We start from the raw sequence: 18,174 nt of genomic DNA, 5'->3' as shown, positions 1-18,174 counted from the left end.
ATAAAAAATAAAAATAGAAGAAATAGTGCTTGGATTGCTGTGGGTGCCTCTTTTCAATCCAGCCTGGCCTCTCCTGTTGATAGTGGAGCCTTGGAAAATGTTAAAGATAGACTCTGAAAATGTTAGGCTTTGTGTTTTCTCAGATCACTGCACCTGCGTAAGCAGCATGATAAATGATATAATTGTTAGATGTGATGATTGTTTAGTAACTAAATATAATTATTGTATAATCATAAGAAGAATCATGAGAAACTATGTTGGAAATTCAAGGGGGCTATGCTTAGCTGAAATCTATGTCTACAACAGAACAATATAAGTTTAATAATTAACATGAAAGTTATAAAACACAATCATCTCAAATGTATGGTCAGAGTCAGATTTGAGTTGAATACTCCTGACACCCAGAGCTCTTAATAAAAGCACCTGCATATAATCTCTTATGTGATTATGTGTTTCTGAACACTAACACTGTCTTTTTCTGCCAAGGATAGGATCACTTGAAGACCTCTTCACTGTCCAGCATCTTTCAGAGCCAGGCCTGAAGTTAAAAGTTTCTCCCCTTGATTTGAAAAGGAGCATTCAGTCTTACCCCAGATACAAGCTGGAAAACCTACAGGGAAATGGGACTTTGCAAATAAACTGAAATACATGGAAATACTTCTTTTGGCTCCCTGAAATATGGTTGGGAAAAGGGAGCTTGTAATGAGGCTGGTATTCCTTTCAGCATCCACCCTTTCTGAGCAGATTTTTACTGTTATTTTATTTTTTAAAATATCCCTTTGTCCTTTCATTCTGACACTGCATTTTCTGCCCATACAGATGCCAAACTCTATGATTGTACCTGCCAATCCAGAAATTGCACATTATGAAAGAAAGGCATAAAGTTAAAGGAAAGTCTTTAAAAATAGGACACTAGAGAGACACTAAGGTGACCTAAATTCCCATCTCTGCTCCCTGTTTCCTTGAATCACAGCCCTCATGTTCAGGTAAAGACTAAAAACTTGTTAAGGCTGCTCTGGGGTTGCTCCATGGCCTGGAGGTGAAAAATGTGTCTGGAAATGAGCTATCAAGGACTTCCCTCACTGCAGCAGTTCATTACTGCTCCTGGAGTGCTCTCATGTATTATAACATGATGGGCTACACGAGTGCCTAGATTAATTATAAACAAAAATTATTTCCTGGAAAGCCCAGTGCTACTTCCTATTACTCAGGTTTAAAAACTCATTTGCTTCATACACTTCTTTTTTTGTTGTTTTTTTTTGGAGTTGGAGGTTTTTTTGGGAGGGTTTTTTTGTGTTTTTTTGTTTCTCCAGGACTTTTCCACCTTTTATTTTTTTTTCCCCTTCATCTACTACTCAGACTAAGGCTATAAAATTCTGTTAATATTCCATGTTCTCAGCTTGTCTCCAGGTCCTCATGTCCAAGCTTTTCAAGGCAATGTTTCCTTTTCAGAGGGCAGCCTTGTTGCAAACAGCATGTGCCACTCTTGTTGGGTTAAATGCTTTTAAATAAATCATTCCTGCATCCTAATTGCTTCCTGGCGGTTTCCTGAAGAACCTCTTTATGTCTTGCTGTTCTCTTAATCTGTCACCTCCCCTACACCTGCTCAGGCTTTTCTAACAAGCTCCAGTCAATTCCCAGGGCAGATGGCTGAGAATCAAGAATTAAACCTCAGCTAATTTCCGAGGGCGAGTCAACTGTGAGCTGTCATCCAGCGAGGCAGCAAACTGACTATTGATCTGCACTTTTCTCCCCCATCACCACGTACAAATGGATTTTCAGCTTGTCTCAATTCACCTTTTTACTGCAAACAGGCACCTTTGCCACACCTTGACATCCAGTTTATTAGCACTGGGTAGGGATCACGGAATGACAGGATCTGCTGAGCTGGAAGGGATGCACAAAGATCATGGAGTCCAACTCCTGGACCTGCACAGATCACCCAAAAAGTCACACCTTGTACCTCAGAGCATTGTCTAAACTCTGTCAGGTTTGGTGCCACTTTCCCAGGCAGGCTGCTAGGGATTCCTGTGAATTTTGGGGATCACATGATGTAACTTGATCAGACAAAGCTTGGCCAAGTCCCAAGGGCTCCCTCTGCAGTGGCTGTGCAGGTGCAGGTGCCTTGAAAAGTCTGGTGTTTCTGTTATGATTTAGAGCAAAACAATTGCTTCATCAGCAACTATGTTCTGCTTCTCATCCAGATGCTGTGTGGAGACAGCCTGGATTCAGGGCAGCTGGAGAGAAAAGACTTTCTCCCCTAAAAAGAGGTCTCCAAAGCCACCTCCTGTTTCATCCCAGGGAGCTTTCCTGATGCTGAATGCTGCAGTCAGGAGTGGACTTGGTTATTATTTATTTTGTGAAGGCAGTGTTACCATGCCAGGGGTGAACACAGTGACCCTGGCAGAGAACATTTCCCTGGGGCTCAGCCCCATGGACTCTGCTGCATTTCCATCCCAGCTGGTGGGAGTTGAGGTGCTGAGGTGAAGGCAAGTTTCTTTCTGGACAAGATTAGAATGAACCCTACTTAAATATGACATAATGACAACAACAACAAAAGCAAACAAAAAACCCCAACAAAAGCCCCAAACCTAAAGAAAACCAAAACCCCAAACCAACCAAACCAAGCCAGCAAGCAAAACCAAAAGAGAAAAAATCTGTTTGTGTTGCCTCCTCAAGGTGCTGTTCTGGATTTGCTTGTTTCCCTAAAGCATTTATTTAACCAGATGTTCCAAATCAATATGAAAAAATAACAAATTGTTGTGGGAAACAGGAAAGCCTTGGCTTGAAAATCAACTCAATTTGGTTGGGTTCTTGAACCTGATTGATCCTGAATTGTATTGAGTATGTCCATATTGTATTAAATCTGCCAGAAGGGAGAGGGACTCTGAAGAATTGTAGGATCCCTGACTTCTGCCAGGGAGGATAATGTACAAGAAGGAGTACATACCAAAAGTAGGAATGTTAACCTTCATTTGCCTTAGCACAAACATCCCAAAGTCAGCCATACCAGGGTAGGAGGTCTGCACAAAGTCTCCACACCACCAAGGCACAGCTTTCAAGTTTCATCCCAATTCCTCTCATCTCTCCCTCACTAATAAAGAATCCCTGTCCCTCTGTAGGCTGCTTCTACCCCTTCATTTCTTCCTTTTCCCTCCCCCTCAGGAGGAGTCTCTTGAGCTCCTGACCATCCTGGATGGTGGGAAGATGTTTTTTTGATCTGCAAGTTGGGGTTTCAAAGGTGCTGGTCATCAGGGAGAGGAACTGTGGGACAGTTCCCCATCCTGCTCTGTCCCTGGAGACTTTGTGAGACTCTGCACTGGTAAACACAGCCAATGTGTCTCTCCCAGCTCAGCTCTTCCATGCAAGGGAGAACATCCCTGCGTATGGAATTTGGCAGCTCCGCTCCCAGTGATGGAAAGGGTCAAGCAAGCTGCATGCAAGAACTCCAGGATTTTATTAATTATTTTCATTTTAAGCATAGTCTTCTAAAAAAGGACTAAAAAGTGCTCCATCTTTAAATAACTTTGAGAAACAAAAATGTTTGGTAAATCTAGCTCAGCAAGATCTGAGTGGAGATGGGTTTTTTAACAGCACTTTTGAAAGTTGAAAATCTGCTTCAGTAATTGAAATTCTTCAGCATTTGCAGTAATTATTCATCTCCCAACCACTTTGCAAGGTGCAGGCAGATGGTGAACTGGGCTTACAGTGGACTTTTCTCCTCACCTCTGTTTTCCACCCCTTTTCCTGCAGCTGCAGTATGTTTTGTCCTGCTGTGCCTTGTCTGAAACTCAGCTTGTGCTTCCTCCTGGCAAAGCTTGGGTTCTCCCCTTTTAGCACCCATGTGGTAACAAACATGAGGTGCAAACCAAGATAAGACCAGACATTAGGATGTTTTAGCATGTGCTGTGTTGAGATAAAGTGTGGGGTGGCAGCAGGGAGATTTACAGCCTCGACTGACCTGCTAACACACATTAGAACCACCTTTCTTCATGCAGATTTTTTTTCTTGTCACTTATCCTCGATTAGCCAATATGTACTAAAAGAGCATTTTTTTTTCTCTCTCTCCTTCTTTCTTTCTTTTTCATTTTTATTTTTCTCTTCAAAACCGAGCTCCCTGGCTTCTGGAGAGTGAATCTCACTCCTATTGGTTATCTGTGAGGTTTATGCCTTCAGGGAGGCTCAGAAGAATGTGCACTGAGACAACTTCAAAAATCCTACATGAGCATTTGTTGTGAGGAACTGGGAAAAAGCCAGTCAAAAACTCAACTCTGAAGTTATAGTACCCTGCTGTACCCATGGACTTTTGACAGCTCACAGAGAACACTAATAAGTTCTCTCTTAAGATGCTGCTTCAAGTGACAAGACATATTATCTTTAATTTGCCTCGGCTGTATTTTTGTCATTCTGCTCCTCTGTGCTTTTCTGAACAGAAACTAGACAAAATTCACATGCTCTTAGGGTAATGTCCCAAGAATACAAATTGGATTTCAGTGCTGTTTGGGAACGACTCATTACAGCAGATTGTGTAATTACTGGTACAGCAAACAGAAATCACCTTGTTAATCAACAGGGAATACAGATGGAAAAAAACAATTAAAGTAATCATAAGCCATCAATATTTACTTCACACAGCAAGTTTTTAATTGTCACTTAAAGACAATCCGACACAAGGGCATAATTTAATTCAATTCAATTTTAACTAGGGAGAGAAAGACTGTTTCAAAATGTTCATCTCAAATTCAAGGATTGGCTGCTTTTTAACTTGTCTGACAGTGAAGTATTTAAAGCAGAAATCTTAGAGCAAGTGCTTTCCAGGAATTATCTTGGAAAACATAATATCTTTATTTTTGTTTAAGTGTTCAGGGAAAGTGATGGTGCATTTAATGCCTGAACATCCATGAGTAGATCTCAAACAAGCAAACAGGAAATTTGGCAGCAAACAGGAAATTTGGAAAGCTGCTCAGTGGGGAATACAAATCTCCAGTTACCAACTGAGCAGCTCCAGGCAAACACCAGAAACATGCTGTGTTAGAATCACTCACAAAAGTTATTGAGGAGAGTGAAAAATACATATAATTTCATTTCCATAAAAGCATCTACAAAATCCTGCCTAGTTGATTTGTTGAATATTTTTTTGAGATGCCTGGCCCTCAAATCCATTGCTGAGCCATGCTTGAGCTATTTTGCAGACAGATCCACCACCCAAAACTCTTGTGAGCCCCTCCCTCCAAGGCAGGGGAGATGGAAAAGGGGTGGAAAGAGCAATCTTCATCCCTGATGAAGAGAAACTAGTGGGGCATCAGGGCAAAAGCTGAGAATTAGAGATGCTCTCCCCTCCCTGCTGCAGGACACAGTGCAAGGACCACCCATTGCTGGAGATGGTTGGAGGGGAAGGAGGCTGCCAACATCCATAACAAAGCAATTGTTTAAGAAAATAGCCTTCTCTGCATGTGAAGACTTGAAAGACAGGATAATCTTAGAAAGAATTGGTGGAGAAACCCTCATCTCTGAAATAAGAACGGGACAATCAGGCTGGGTTTTTGTAAGCCTGGATTGAGACTAATTTGGTCAATTAAACTGAACACAAAAGCTGCAATGGAGATGATGGATTTGTGATAATGGACTTTCGTGGAGTGATGACATTAGTCCAGGTTTAAGAGGATTTCTCTGTGAATGCCACAGGCAATGAAACTTGACTGTGACTTTTTTTCCTGAGCGTTCTCACTAATGAGTTGGGAGTTCGCACCTCTTTCCCATGAGCTTTCTGTGACAGCTTCTCTGGGGTTCCAGCCTCTCACCTCTGCCTTCAGTGCATGAGCAGTGAGTGAAGAAGCTGTTGACTGCAACGCCTCCTGACTCTGAATGATGCTAAGCCCAGACTGATGTCTTTCCCAAACTGACCATGCCATGGAATAATCCATCCGCTGTCAGCAGAGACTGGGACATAGCTCAGAATTAATTGGCTGAAGCTCAAGCTAGATAAGCTCAAGATAATATTTATAGGTCAGAGGAAACAATTGAAAGGAACATCAAGCACGACACCAGCCTGCACAGCTGGTGGAGTCTCTCTGCTCCTTATTTCAAAGCCCAGCTCTGTCTGCTTTTGCAGGACAGGCTTGGTGGAGAGCAGTTCCCACAAACACTTTGGGTGCCACTTGTCTCCAGCCCTGGCCAAGTTCAGGCTCCTCACTTAATCTGCTTTGTTCAAAGAGGTTTTGATTGAATGGATGTTTGGAAAATATCTGTTCTTTGTGGAAATACTTGCCCATGCATCCAAGGAAAGAGGATTGTGCATAAATGTCACTCCTGATGGTGATGTTGATGTCTGTCTACACTTCTATCTGTCTGCACAGATATACTGCAATCTGACTTTCCCTCATGTGGAAAGAGCTGTGGATTGAGGGCTACCTCTGCAGTTCATGGAGCACAGAGAGCTGATATTTGCAATGTAGAAGGGCGTTACTTTTAGCAGTACACTTCTTTTTCACAGGGTAACTCGTATGGATGTGCATTGATGTTTGTTCAGTATGCCCAACTTCCAGCAGACATCTAAAGCATCTTCCCCAGGTGCCCTGAGCTGAAATGAGCCTGCATTTTGTGGTTTGATTAACCCTTTCTCTTTCCTCCCAGAGAAATCTGTAGCAGAGTTGTTGATAGGGCATTATTGTATTGCAATGTATGTGAAAGCACTCTCTGCTCCCCTAGCACACTTCTTTGAGATGCTGAGAAGCCCATTACCAGAGATCATCCTTTAGGGATTCTACATCCAGCGAAAATAGCTCAGTTTGTGGATTACTCTGTATTTTGATGTTTAGGCATTGCAAAACAGAATTTTCTTTAGTAATCCACAACTGTCAGATGGAGACTGCTGTTCCACTGGCCCAAATCAGTGTCAAAGGTCTTTCACAAGGCAGGATATATAGAAAAAAAAAAAATTCAGAAGCAATATGCTTATAACCCCTCTGGGTTCAAATCCTATTTAGAAATAGTGAATACATGCAAATTTTGAGCTGGTTTTATGAATTATTCAAAACAGAAAATAGATTCAGAGTTGCATTTGTACAATGAGAAAACACAGATGAGAGATGGTTTCACATGTCCAATCAAAAATCGACCACTGCAGCTTGAATTTTGAATACTGATACCAAACCACTAATGAATAATTTGCAGATCAGGAATTTTTAAGTGAATAATTTTAAACAAATAAATTTGAGAAAATCAGACAAGTGGTTCATCTGCTTCTTTTGGAGCAGCTAATTCACCCATTCACTGCCTTCTGCAGCTCAGTTGCAGTGATTTGGTTCTCAAAGCACCAAAAAGAAAATGTAAATTGAAATAAAAAGTGTGCTGGAAAAATTATAGGATATTACTGTGCCAATTCAGAGTGATAGGGTTAGCAATGGGGTAGGAGAAAAGCATCTGTTAAACCTGCTAAAAATATAACACCAGGTTCTCATAATCTGCACTGGGAAAACATTTTTAAGAAAAGAATAGTGCAGGGGGAAAAGATTTATTCACTGAAAACACTAAAGAGCAAGTGATGGCCTAGAGTCAATCAACAACCAAAACAACTCAAGGGTGTAGCAACTTTTTGGTTGGACTGGGAGCTTGCAAAATGAACATTAAGTGTGGGTGGAACATTTAAATGTGGGTTGAGATAATGAAACATTCTGAGTCACTAAGAAGGCTCTGGGGTTTATTTTCTGGGGACAAGGGGAGTCCCAGGGCTGGTGTCCCCCCTGTTTTATGCCACAGGGGATGGTGAAGCCCTTTTCCCAGGCCATCTGTAGCTGCTTCTCCAATCTGTCCTTATAAACTCCACCATTAAAAGGCAAACATGCACCTAATTTACATTTGGACTTTGTGTTCTTGTGTGGCTCCTGTTCCAAGGGGGTTTGCACACAAAGGACAGAATTTAGCTTTGTGGTTTACTCCCTTTGGTGTAAATGTTATTCTACAGGTGTATAGCTAATTTCAAACTGCAACAGATTTCCAAGCTGCCTCAGTGAATTGATCCTGCACAGGGTTGCTCCCATCAGGAAGATCTCTGCTTATGGTTGTGCCATTATTCATCCCTCATCTGGCCCTTCCAGTCTTCAGAAGCTCACTGAACAAAAAATTCCTGGAAGCCCATCCAGTACTTTAGGTAAGTCCTATTAGTCCCATTTTGGAGATGGAGGAACAAGAAAAGAAAAGCTATGTCACCTAAATCACAGTAAGAACAGTTTTCAGAGCTGGGCCATAACTTAGGAACAGGTAGATTCCAATTTTGTGGTTAAATAATTAAACCAGGCCTTCCTCTTCTGCTGGAGCTAATCTGAGAAAAATGAGTGCCTTCCCTTTAAAAGGTTTCTAAGCATATATGCAAAGAAGAATTTATGGCCTACAATTTATGTAAAGAATTTCCTTTTCATAAATCAATTTATTAAAGCTCTGGAGAAGTTTCCAAAGGCTCTGATCCAGCAGTGCACTTAAACATGACCATAACTTCAAACAAGCAAATTGTCCCATTGAAGTGCTCTCCTGGGCTGGGGCCAAAGAAAGTGCAGTTCTTCCCTGGAGTCAAGGTTCAGATGTAAAATGGGGAAAAATAATTTCTCTGAAGTTTAATAAATTACATAATCATGGCAAAGCTCTGCCAGCCTCCCACATTAATACCTGAAGCTAATGAGAAGTGGCCTCAGGGAGATTATTGCCTCCTCATTGATACACTGAGATGGAATGTTAGACTTCATCTGGAGGACGTGGTGGTGCTGACTTTTCCCAGATTTGGCAGATCCCACATCAATTCAAAGAGAATCTTTGAAGGAGCCAAATCTGGTACTAGCAGCATTCCCAGGGCATGAGCTTCCTTTTGTTCAGACTTCTGAGGATTATCCTTAAATCAGTAGAAGTAATCGTGGTGGTATTTCAAGGATTTGGAGTATTTTGCGACGTTTTGTAGTAGTGAAGAGGCTTTGCCAAGAGGACTTTTCACACCTTCTCCTGGACTCCTGCACTGGTAAATATTTGGGAGCCAGAACTGAACATGCTGTTACACACTGCTGGCACCCTGGCCAGGAGCTCGGCCAAGGACAGCTCCTCTAATCTGCTCAAAACTGCTGTGCCCAGGTCATGTGCAGAGCAGGCTGAGGTAGCTGGACCCTGTGCTAGCTGGGAGTGTGGAATGTGGGAATCCTTAAATGTCATTTAGTGTGGCAAAAAATGGTGCAGTTAGTCCTCAAAAGTAAGCTCACCTCTCCACAGCCAAAAAGATCCTTTAAGCAAGTAATACACAGACTATAGTAAAGCTATGAAACACAAGGCAGTTAATAAATGACACGGTTATGAAAGTTTCTTTTAAGTTGTACCAAGAGGGGAAATCCTTAAAATCAGAGGGTTTTGGGAAAGCTGCAAAAGGCAGGCCTCAGAAACAGCAGAACTGCAATTAGATCTATGAAAATTATATGAGAAGTAGAAAGTAAGGACAAATAAAACAATGATCTGTGTATTTACACTTGGCTAGAATAAATCTCTAAGCTACAGAAAAGTATATCTAGCAAGATATTAGGAAGTTTTCAGCTTAATAATGGAGCTCTGTGCATTGTGTTTTAAGGCTTACAAGCAGGTATTGTACTCAAAATAAGCAAGAACTGTTTTAACCAAGGGTATGTGTGCTTATAGTGGTTGGATAAATCTACTGTCAATGTGCTTTTGCTTTGTGTGATAGGTCAAAAAACTTTTAAAGTAAGTTGTAACATTAAGTTCTTTGTCTGCTGCCTGGGATGTGAGCTGCTGGCATCTTCCCATTGTCATAACCATGTAATGAGGCTGATGCTGGAAAATAAACAGCAGTTCCTCAGCAGTCCCATCCCATTTGTAGAATTGTACATATACCCATGGGCAGCAACAGAATGAGATGTTAAATGCTGAAGGAAAGGGAGAATTCCTGGGGATGGGAAGGGGATGGATGTGCCTCAGATTAGCAGGGTGACACATCCACGTCTCCGCTGACAGCGTTCCTGTTTGCTTTGGGTTCTGGGGATGCTCAGTTACACATCCAAACCTCCTTTGGGCTCTGCCTAGGGTTGATGCTCAGAATCAGAGTGACAGCTGTCATTTCACAGATGCAAAGCTGCCAAACTTAACAGCTCTTTCCCACCCACTGCAAAACCCAACATGAGAAATGTTGTAGTTCCAAAATGGTACTCACATCTACAATGAGGAAGTCCAGCCAGCACCAGGCATTGGTGAAATACTTCTTGAAGCCATAAGCCACCCACTTCAGGAGCATCTCCAGGACAAAGATGTAAGTGAATACTTTGTCAGCATATTCCAGCATGGTTTTTATGTTTTTTCGATCTTCAAGGTAAATATCTTCAAAGGCCTGGAAGTACAAAGGATTGGTTAATAACTGCTCCTGAGCCCTGTTGGAAAGCATGGGTGTTGCACTGCAGGTCTATATTTGATAAATTATCACGTACAGACTGTGATTTCTGATGTATTTTAACATTACAATTAAAAAGAGTTTTCAGGTACAAACAGAACTGGCCCTGACCTGAGAGACCTGTTCAGCTTTCCCCTACAATGGACACAGGCTTGGCTGTCTCTCTCCAGGCTCTCCTGGCTGTACTGGCTGGACAGACTTTGAGTGTAGGAAAAGCTTCTGCATCCTAAATTTGGAATGTGAACCCATGAGCAGAGTGCCACCCCAAAATGTCCACATTTATCCTGCCTCATCTCCTGTTGGCCGTGCCAATGCTACCCAGGTACCTCAGATATCCCAGGGCACAGGATGTCTATATTTAGGAGGCAGAATATGACCCTTGCATTTAGCCAAATAGATCTTATTGCTAATGATGACAAATTGGGTTATTAACCTGCCTGTGTTATGGAGTACTGGAGTTCCCTGGCTTCTGTTCAGCCATCACATTTCAGGTGGCTACAGCTCTCTGCTTCAAGAAATGCTCATTATTATTCACTTAGCAGAACAATAATGTTTTAAAGGTCAAGGTATCTATCTCCCCATCTCATCTGTCTCTCCAACTAATCTCATGCAGAGCATTATGAAAAGAGTTTCAGTGTCTGTATCAAATACGAGCAACTGAATAGCTCCTTTAAAATATTTAAGATATAAACCAATATGTTTCCCAAAAGAAAGAAAATGATGTCTCATAATTTAGCCTTCACTTTATAACATAAGTCAAATAAAAGGCAGGATCCTGGTGTCAGGTTTGCCAATATGCAACCTGTTTTGAGGCTTCTAAGGCAAATTATGCTCTGCTTCCCCAGCTACTTTTGCTGTTACACAAGCTGCTCCCAAGTCCCTGTAACCTGGATAACCCAAGCTGTGACATATTACTCTCATCCCATCGTGTGACCCAGAGCACTTGGCAGCAAGAAACATAATTTGAGAGGGTCTGTGCTAATCATCTGAATTATCTGCATTTACATATTTCCAGATCTGTAGCTACTTTCTGAGAAGCTTCAAAAGTTAGCAAACACCCAGTGCCTGGAGATACAAGAAGTGTGGTACTTGTCACTCAGGCAGTCACACTGCTCTTTTGCCTGCCAGGGAACAGTAATTAAACTGACAAGAAAGCTTTGGCAGCCCGTGCCAAAGCTTGTCTATTTGTCCCCACACTTTGGGGTGACGTTTTCGTTGCAACCCTGTCTCCTATCTTGCCTTCAAAAATGATATTTCAAGGGTGTGAAAGAGCTGTTGGAGAAAGCCTGAAAACAATGCACAGATTGGAGTTTATCACTTCTCCTAGGGGCTCACTGACTTTGTCAGATGACTTGCTGTACTTTGCAATTACTGCAAAAATAACAACAAACCATTTAAAGTGATTTCCTCCTCTCCCTCTTTGCTCTCCCTACTTTCTATTAGCTTGTCCAAAAGTACATTTTGTTTTGTCTACTAAAAGCACACTGTCAGTCAAGGAAGCAGCTTATTAAGGGATGAAAAATGTGCTACCTGGACACTTCTGTACTTCTGGACAAGCTATGGATATTACCCAAATGACAAAATTCTGGTGCTTTGCATTTTTTCACGGTGACAACAGATGAAACCCCTGCCATATAAAATATCAAGAAGGGGTTTTATTTTTTTTCTGCTTTGCTTTGTGTGTTAAAAAAGATTTAAGCAGGATACCTGCAGTGTTATCCAAAATTACTATTAAAAAGTAGGCTTCCAATTTGGGTGCTTATGGCTTAAAATCTTAAGAAAGGTTTTTGGATCTTCTGCAGTAAGCTGAAGACATATTTTGATGGTTTAACCACATACATATATATATATATATATATATATATATATATATATATATATATATATATATATATATATATTGCCTTAAAGGTATATATAGCTCTTCTCCCTTAAGAACTTAGGGTGTCCCAGAGATGCAGCCAGATGAGCTCAGTTTTTGGAAGAGAGCAACCCAGAACACCAGGAAAAAAAAAAAATTGAAATTTGTGTGTTGCCTCCAACATCTCCAGTCCAAATACTGAAGCACGGTGCTGATATGTGAGAAAATGCAGGATAATTTGCCCTTATACAGAACTGCATTGGCTAAATTGAAAGCTGCAAAAACTAAATGAATGCATGCAATTTAAATTAAATGAGCTTTATATTGCAGTCTTCAGTTATCTAAGGCACTTTTAATTACATATGTAAGGAAGTGTATTCATCTAAAGCATATTATAGCAAGCGACATTCCCCCTCTAAAATGTATTCAAAAATTAACATTCTGATGCTCAAGCTGGTGCAAAAACTGTCAGAGTCCATTCATTTCAGCAAAGCTGTGACAATTTTCAGAAGCCTACTATTTACCCAAGTTTTTCAGCTTCTTATTTTTCATAATAAAATAAAACCCCCTGGGTGACATTTCAGCCCATCTCTGGTGGACCAGGAGAACAGTAAATCCATTTCCTTCCTTTTTTGCATCAACATTGATGTATTTCCACCTTCACCTCTCCCTTCAGAGACTTTCTTTGAGCTACATAAAAACTCAGTACTTCTGTGGTTTTTTTCCTCTTTTTTTAGGCCACTGATAATTTGTGTTGCTCTTCTCTGGAGTTTCTTCAATTAGCCCATGTCTTTCCCAAAGTGCAGTGCCCAGAGCTGAAGCCAGTGCTCCAGCTGAGGCCTCCTTGATGCCAACTGGAGTGGAAGAACAGCATAATTTATACAGTCCAGTGGGGTGGTGGGCTTTTGTGCAGGGCTGTGATGGAGTTTATTCTGTTTTTTTTCCTGCTCCCTCTCCAGTTCTTTTTAGTAAATCTGCTTCCTTACAGCCATCCTTCATCACACCTTCCTATTGTGATTATTCCAGGTGAGGGGAAGCAGGCAGCTTTCTAAGATGATGTTTGCCTCCTGCTTAAGGCAGATTTACCCACTTGGCTGAAATCAATCCTGACCTCTGGAAATGCATGGATAACCTGTCCAAACCCGGCACTGCCTGCAAATTTAATAAATGTGTGTCTGACTCCATCACAAAGGAGATCACTGATGACCACCAGACTAAAGCCTGGAGAACTCTTGATACAAATCTCTGCTCTAGGTTGAGATATAAACCTGGGAGAAACCCCACCAGTTCCAGGGACATTCCTGATATGCAAAAAAGAAATATAAACACATCCCTGTGAAGAGCACAGGGCTGAAAATGCACAGAGGATAATTCCAGAATGCAGTGGGATCTCAGGAGGAGAGAATTCCCTGTCAGAGTCCTGGGCAATTGCAAACCAGTGTCCATAGACCCACGTTCACCTGGGCACAAACAGGACCTGTGCAGGGAAGGTACTGAGTGTTAACCTAAGGTGCATTCAAAACAGGAACACAAGCTCCATGGATAGCACTGATTCACTGCCCTCTCTGTCTTTTATAATTTTGATTTGCTGGTTACAGAATGTGCTAAAAAAGGGAAAAAAAAAAAAAAAAAGAGAAGAAAAGGAAAAAACAAAGCCACCCCTGGAGCAAAATGCAAGCCTCCAGATGGGAACTCTCATGGAGAAGCAGCTATGGGATGTTGAAGCAGCAGTGCTGGCAAACTTCCTCACACAGACTTCCTCAAGGATTTTCTTTTCAAAACATGTGCAAGTCAGAATTTTATGTCACAGCAGAAGAAAATTCCCCACCATATGGTATTGGCAGGTGAAATCAGAAAAGCTGACAACCTGTTTTAGCCCCAGACTAAAATGCTTTGCTTTGAGAAATGACCACTAAGGGTTCCTAAGATCTTAGAGACAGCTAAACTGGAGAACACTGGAGACCCATGTCCACTTATAACCAGTTAGGAAATGCTGTCACATTTACCAGGGCTCCACTGCTCAGCAGGATCATGAAGATGATGAATGTTTCAAACCAGTTGTGCTCCACGATTCTGTAGCAGGTCTTTCGCAGCCTCCACCAAATTTTGCCTGGAAATTTTGTGATGTCCACTGAACAGCATGGGAAGAATCTCACACAGACTGTAAGAAATAAAACAAAACCAAAGGAATTGTTAAAAAAAAGCCCATTTAGTTCTTAAAGCTTCTAAGGAAAGTAAAATAAATAAAAAGCTGCTAAGGAAAATTTCTTTTAGCAATAGATTGCTGTACACTGTCTTTCCTTCCTCACAAAACCTCTCTGCTCTGCCTTCCATTTCCCTCTCTCACTCCTCTATTAAAAAACATTCAAAATCACTTAAAATGTGTCCCAGGGAGTTCTCCCAATGATTTTTGTGATGCAGAATATATTGGCCATGAGTCACCAGTGCCCTAGGTCATTGAAAAAGTGTTAACTGAGCTCAGGCAGCACTTCTGATCAGGACTAATAACTCTGGGAGGTTATTAGTGATAGCTTCCACATCCTTTTGAATGGAGGAAGGTTATTTTCTTGCTAGTACAATACCACTGGAATTACTGATTAAAAGTGGCAATCTGATGAAAGAGAGATGATGAGAGGAGGTGCTACAGTGCAGATGGGACCAATGTGCTGAAGAGACTCAGGCAGCAAAAGCAGGAGCAGATTTTGATCTATTGGACTCTCATTAGCTTAAATAAGGCATTAGAACAATCTTGGAATTACACTGAGGGAGTTAAATCCTCTTTGATGTCACAGAAATTTAGATATCTGCTCCATAGCAGGATCCCCAATGATGCACTTTCTGACCTCAGTGACAAATAGTGTGTGATAGCTAAGTGCTGTGCTGGTAATGGGGCCCACATAAGGATTTCTGATAGGCAAGACCATGGCCATTTTTAGTTTCCTTAGCAACACTCATTTGTTGTAGCAAAAAGATATTGTCATTGGTAACAGACAGATCCCTCTCTCCCACTTCAAAAACACCAATGTGCATTTCCTTGTGCTGGGCAAGAACTTAAAATGGTGTGAGAGGACCCTGGGAGCCAGGAATTGTCCTGGCCAGTCAGTCTTACATCAGATAATCTCAAACTTCACATTTGCTGATGAGAATGACCCTCAAAAACTATTTTATTTTCGAAAGCGGGCTTCTTACCCTACATTTAGTCCATGTGTTGTATAGAAGAGACTTAACTGTGCAGGTTTATTAGCCTAATCATGAGAAAAAAAGCCACAGGCCAACTGCTTCTGTAGCTGGAATGTGGCCAAAGTCACCAACATGTCCTGAAGCACACAGCCAGTGGTGAGAAGTGACAAGGGAGGATGGATGTCTTCCCATGGCGATGCAATGCAGTTTTTTTGTGAGTAGAAGTAATATTTAGGGGAGGCAGCTTGGGGAGGAAAGAGGGCGAGTGCCAGGGTACAGAGAGAGCAGATGCTGCTCATTCAAGGTGGCCCAGCTGAGGCACCTCAGCCGCTGTGATACGGAAGGAGATCAGGTGCAGCTCCTGGGATGTTGGGATTCCCAAGCAGCTGGAATTGGGCATGTGCTGGCACTGGGCTCTGCCAGGAGGAAGAGAGCTGCTAAGTCTGCTCTGGTGCTCCTGGCATTTTCTGTGAGTTTTTATTGCCCCAGATCCCTCCTATGCAGCAGCAGAACTGTAGGATCCTTCATAGAGGATCTACCCGCAGGACTTTTCCCCTCACATTTCTGAGATTTTGGCCAGGTGTGGGCTCTTGGCTGTGGTAGGTTTTGGTGTGGGACTAAAAGGACAGTAAACCATTATAAGCTTATAATGGTTAATCTTATTATAAGGACAATAAACCATTAATTATTATTAAATAATTACATTATTTATGTAAAGGTAGTCATAGCACATAACAACTTGTTCTCTAAATGCCTGCATCACACAGACCCACAGCATCTCCCAGTTTACCACTGTATTCTGGAACTCAGAGAAATTCTGGGCTCAGTTGGAATACACTGTATTTTTCAAACTTTTAGAAAGGCATAATATTGGGAGAAGATAGAAATATAAGAACCAGCTCTCTATCCCTTTGTAGGCCAGATACCACTTCAGCAAAGGCAAGAATTATCCTTCTAAGCACTTCAATCCCAAACACTAAAGAATCAAGGCAAGCGATAAAAGGACATCATATTAGTCACTACTTTTTGTTAAAACCAGTACAATGCTCACAGCTGGCAGCGCATGTGGGTTTGGGTGTATTTTAGGAAGTGAGTACACAGAACAGACTTCACAAAGCAGATTCTCTGCTTTTTTCTTACTTAAAACATTTATACAGAAACACCTCACTCTTTTCTCATAAGTTTCTACCTAGATGGTTACTTGACTTTTTAGTCTCTTAGACAAATGCTTAGCCCCAGCCAATAACAGGTATGAAATGCTCTGCCATGCTCCTACAGAGTATAAATGCTCTGTAAATACTGTTGGAAAAGGTTAGAATCTCCCAGGAACTGGTTTTCCCCACTGTAAGAAAATTGGATGAATCATTCCCTGGAGGAGTTCCACTACACAGGGAGCCTACATGATTACCTGAACCCAGGCACAGCTAAAATTAGGAATCGCCTTCATTTTAGACACTAATGAACAGGGCACCGTGGCTTCCAAAGTCACTTCATTTGTGATGGGAAATACTTACAACACCAGGTTATTACTGATTCAGTTGGCTTCCATCTGATAGTCTACAAGCACAAAGAGGTATTTTTAAAGAGAGAAAGCCAGGTAGCACCACTAATTTTTTTTTTTAATGCTCTTTGATTGCTTTCATGCAATTTCAATCTGAAAAAAGAGTCCCAGTTACTGACAGTAATACCTTGAAAAATCCAAAATAGCTTATCAGATGAGTCAGCCTAAAATCACAGTGCTATTAAATGGCATGCTTTTGATTGGGTCCAATTCAGAAATGTTTAGACCAGATTCTGCTACAATTGCTAATGTCAAGCAGTACTTCCGTGAATAATTGTGCTGTCTGCAATTCAGATGAAATGCTGCTTTTAACTATTCACAAAGAGAAAAGGGAAAGAAGAAAAAAAACCTGACCCCAAACAGGTCTTTTAATGAATTAGTAGAAACCTGTTTCTATTTAAATTTTGTGATTTTCCTTTCATGCCTTCTGGACTCTTTCTAATGCTGGTAACCTACTGCTCTGGTCATCTTGACCTAAGCTTACTGTTGAGTTGGAAACTTCACTTAACCAAACAGAAAAAGTTTACTTGACCTTGGTCTGTAGTCTAATGCTTTGTTGGTTTATTTTTTACCCATTTCTGTGAAATCAAAATATCAAAATAATTTTGATGTATCTAAGGCGTGACCTGGAGGGGGTCTGAGCAATCCTAATTCCAGCTGTTCCTATAATAAGGCAGGTGGTCAGCAAAGCTCAGCTTTGGTGCACTTTTATCCACATGATGGAGAACATTCATTAACACCTTTTATCACACCAAGTGTCAAGGCAGGAATAAAAGCTCTGGCATTTCTTATGACAGTTACTCATCTTGCCTGGTCCAACATATTTGTGCTATGCCACTGAAATCGGTGCTGGGAGGGAATTGGTTGTGCAGAAGACTCTGACCACCTTGTGATGTTGCCAGGGCTTGGTTTTGCCACTGTAATTCATGTTGGGCTGCATCGTTTTTGAGAGCAAACTGATTCATTTCCACCACAGTCTTTTGGTTGGTAGATTACTGCTCATCAGAACAAAAACAGTAGAAGAAGCCCTCCCAAAGGGTTGAATTATTTACTGGTAAATCTGTGAAGTTGTTCTGAGCTGCATCTGTGGCCAAGTTGTCCAAGAACAATGTCTGTTTTCAATTGACATTCAGATATTTCATG

The 18,174-nt window shown here is 41.4% G+C and overlaps 1 protein-coding gene across 1 annotated transcript in view; it reads right to left on the bottom strand.

The window, feature by feature from the left end:
• LOC118701655 (sodium channel protein type 5 subunit alpha-like) overlaps positions 1–18,174 on the bottom strand; it is a 217,710-nt gene that overhangs the window by 29,733 nt on the left and 169,803 nt on the right. The window contains exons 20-21 of the mRNA XM_054515743.1: positions 14,297–14,451; positions 10,196–10,369 (exon numbers count right to left, since the gene is read on the bottom strand). Of these exons, the coding sequence (XP_054371718.1) occupies positions 10,196–10,369; positions 14,297–14,451 (329 nt within the window). The remainder of the gene's footprint in view (positions 1–10,195; positions 10,370–14,296; positions 14,452–18,174) is intronic.

This window comes from Molothrus ater, chromosome 1 (genome assembly GCF_012460135.2).
Source record: "Molothrus ater isolate BHLD 08-10-18 breed brown headed cowbird chromosome 1, BPBGC_Mater_1.1, whole genome shotgun sequence".
NCBI classification, from domain to species: Eukaryota; Metazoa; Chordata; class Aves; order Passeriformes; family Icteridae; genus Molothrus; species Molothrus ater.
Note: the sequence above shows the minus strand (reverse complement) of the source record. Positions and strands in the feature narration are given on the sequence as shown.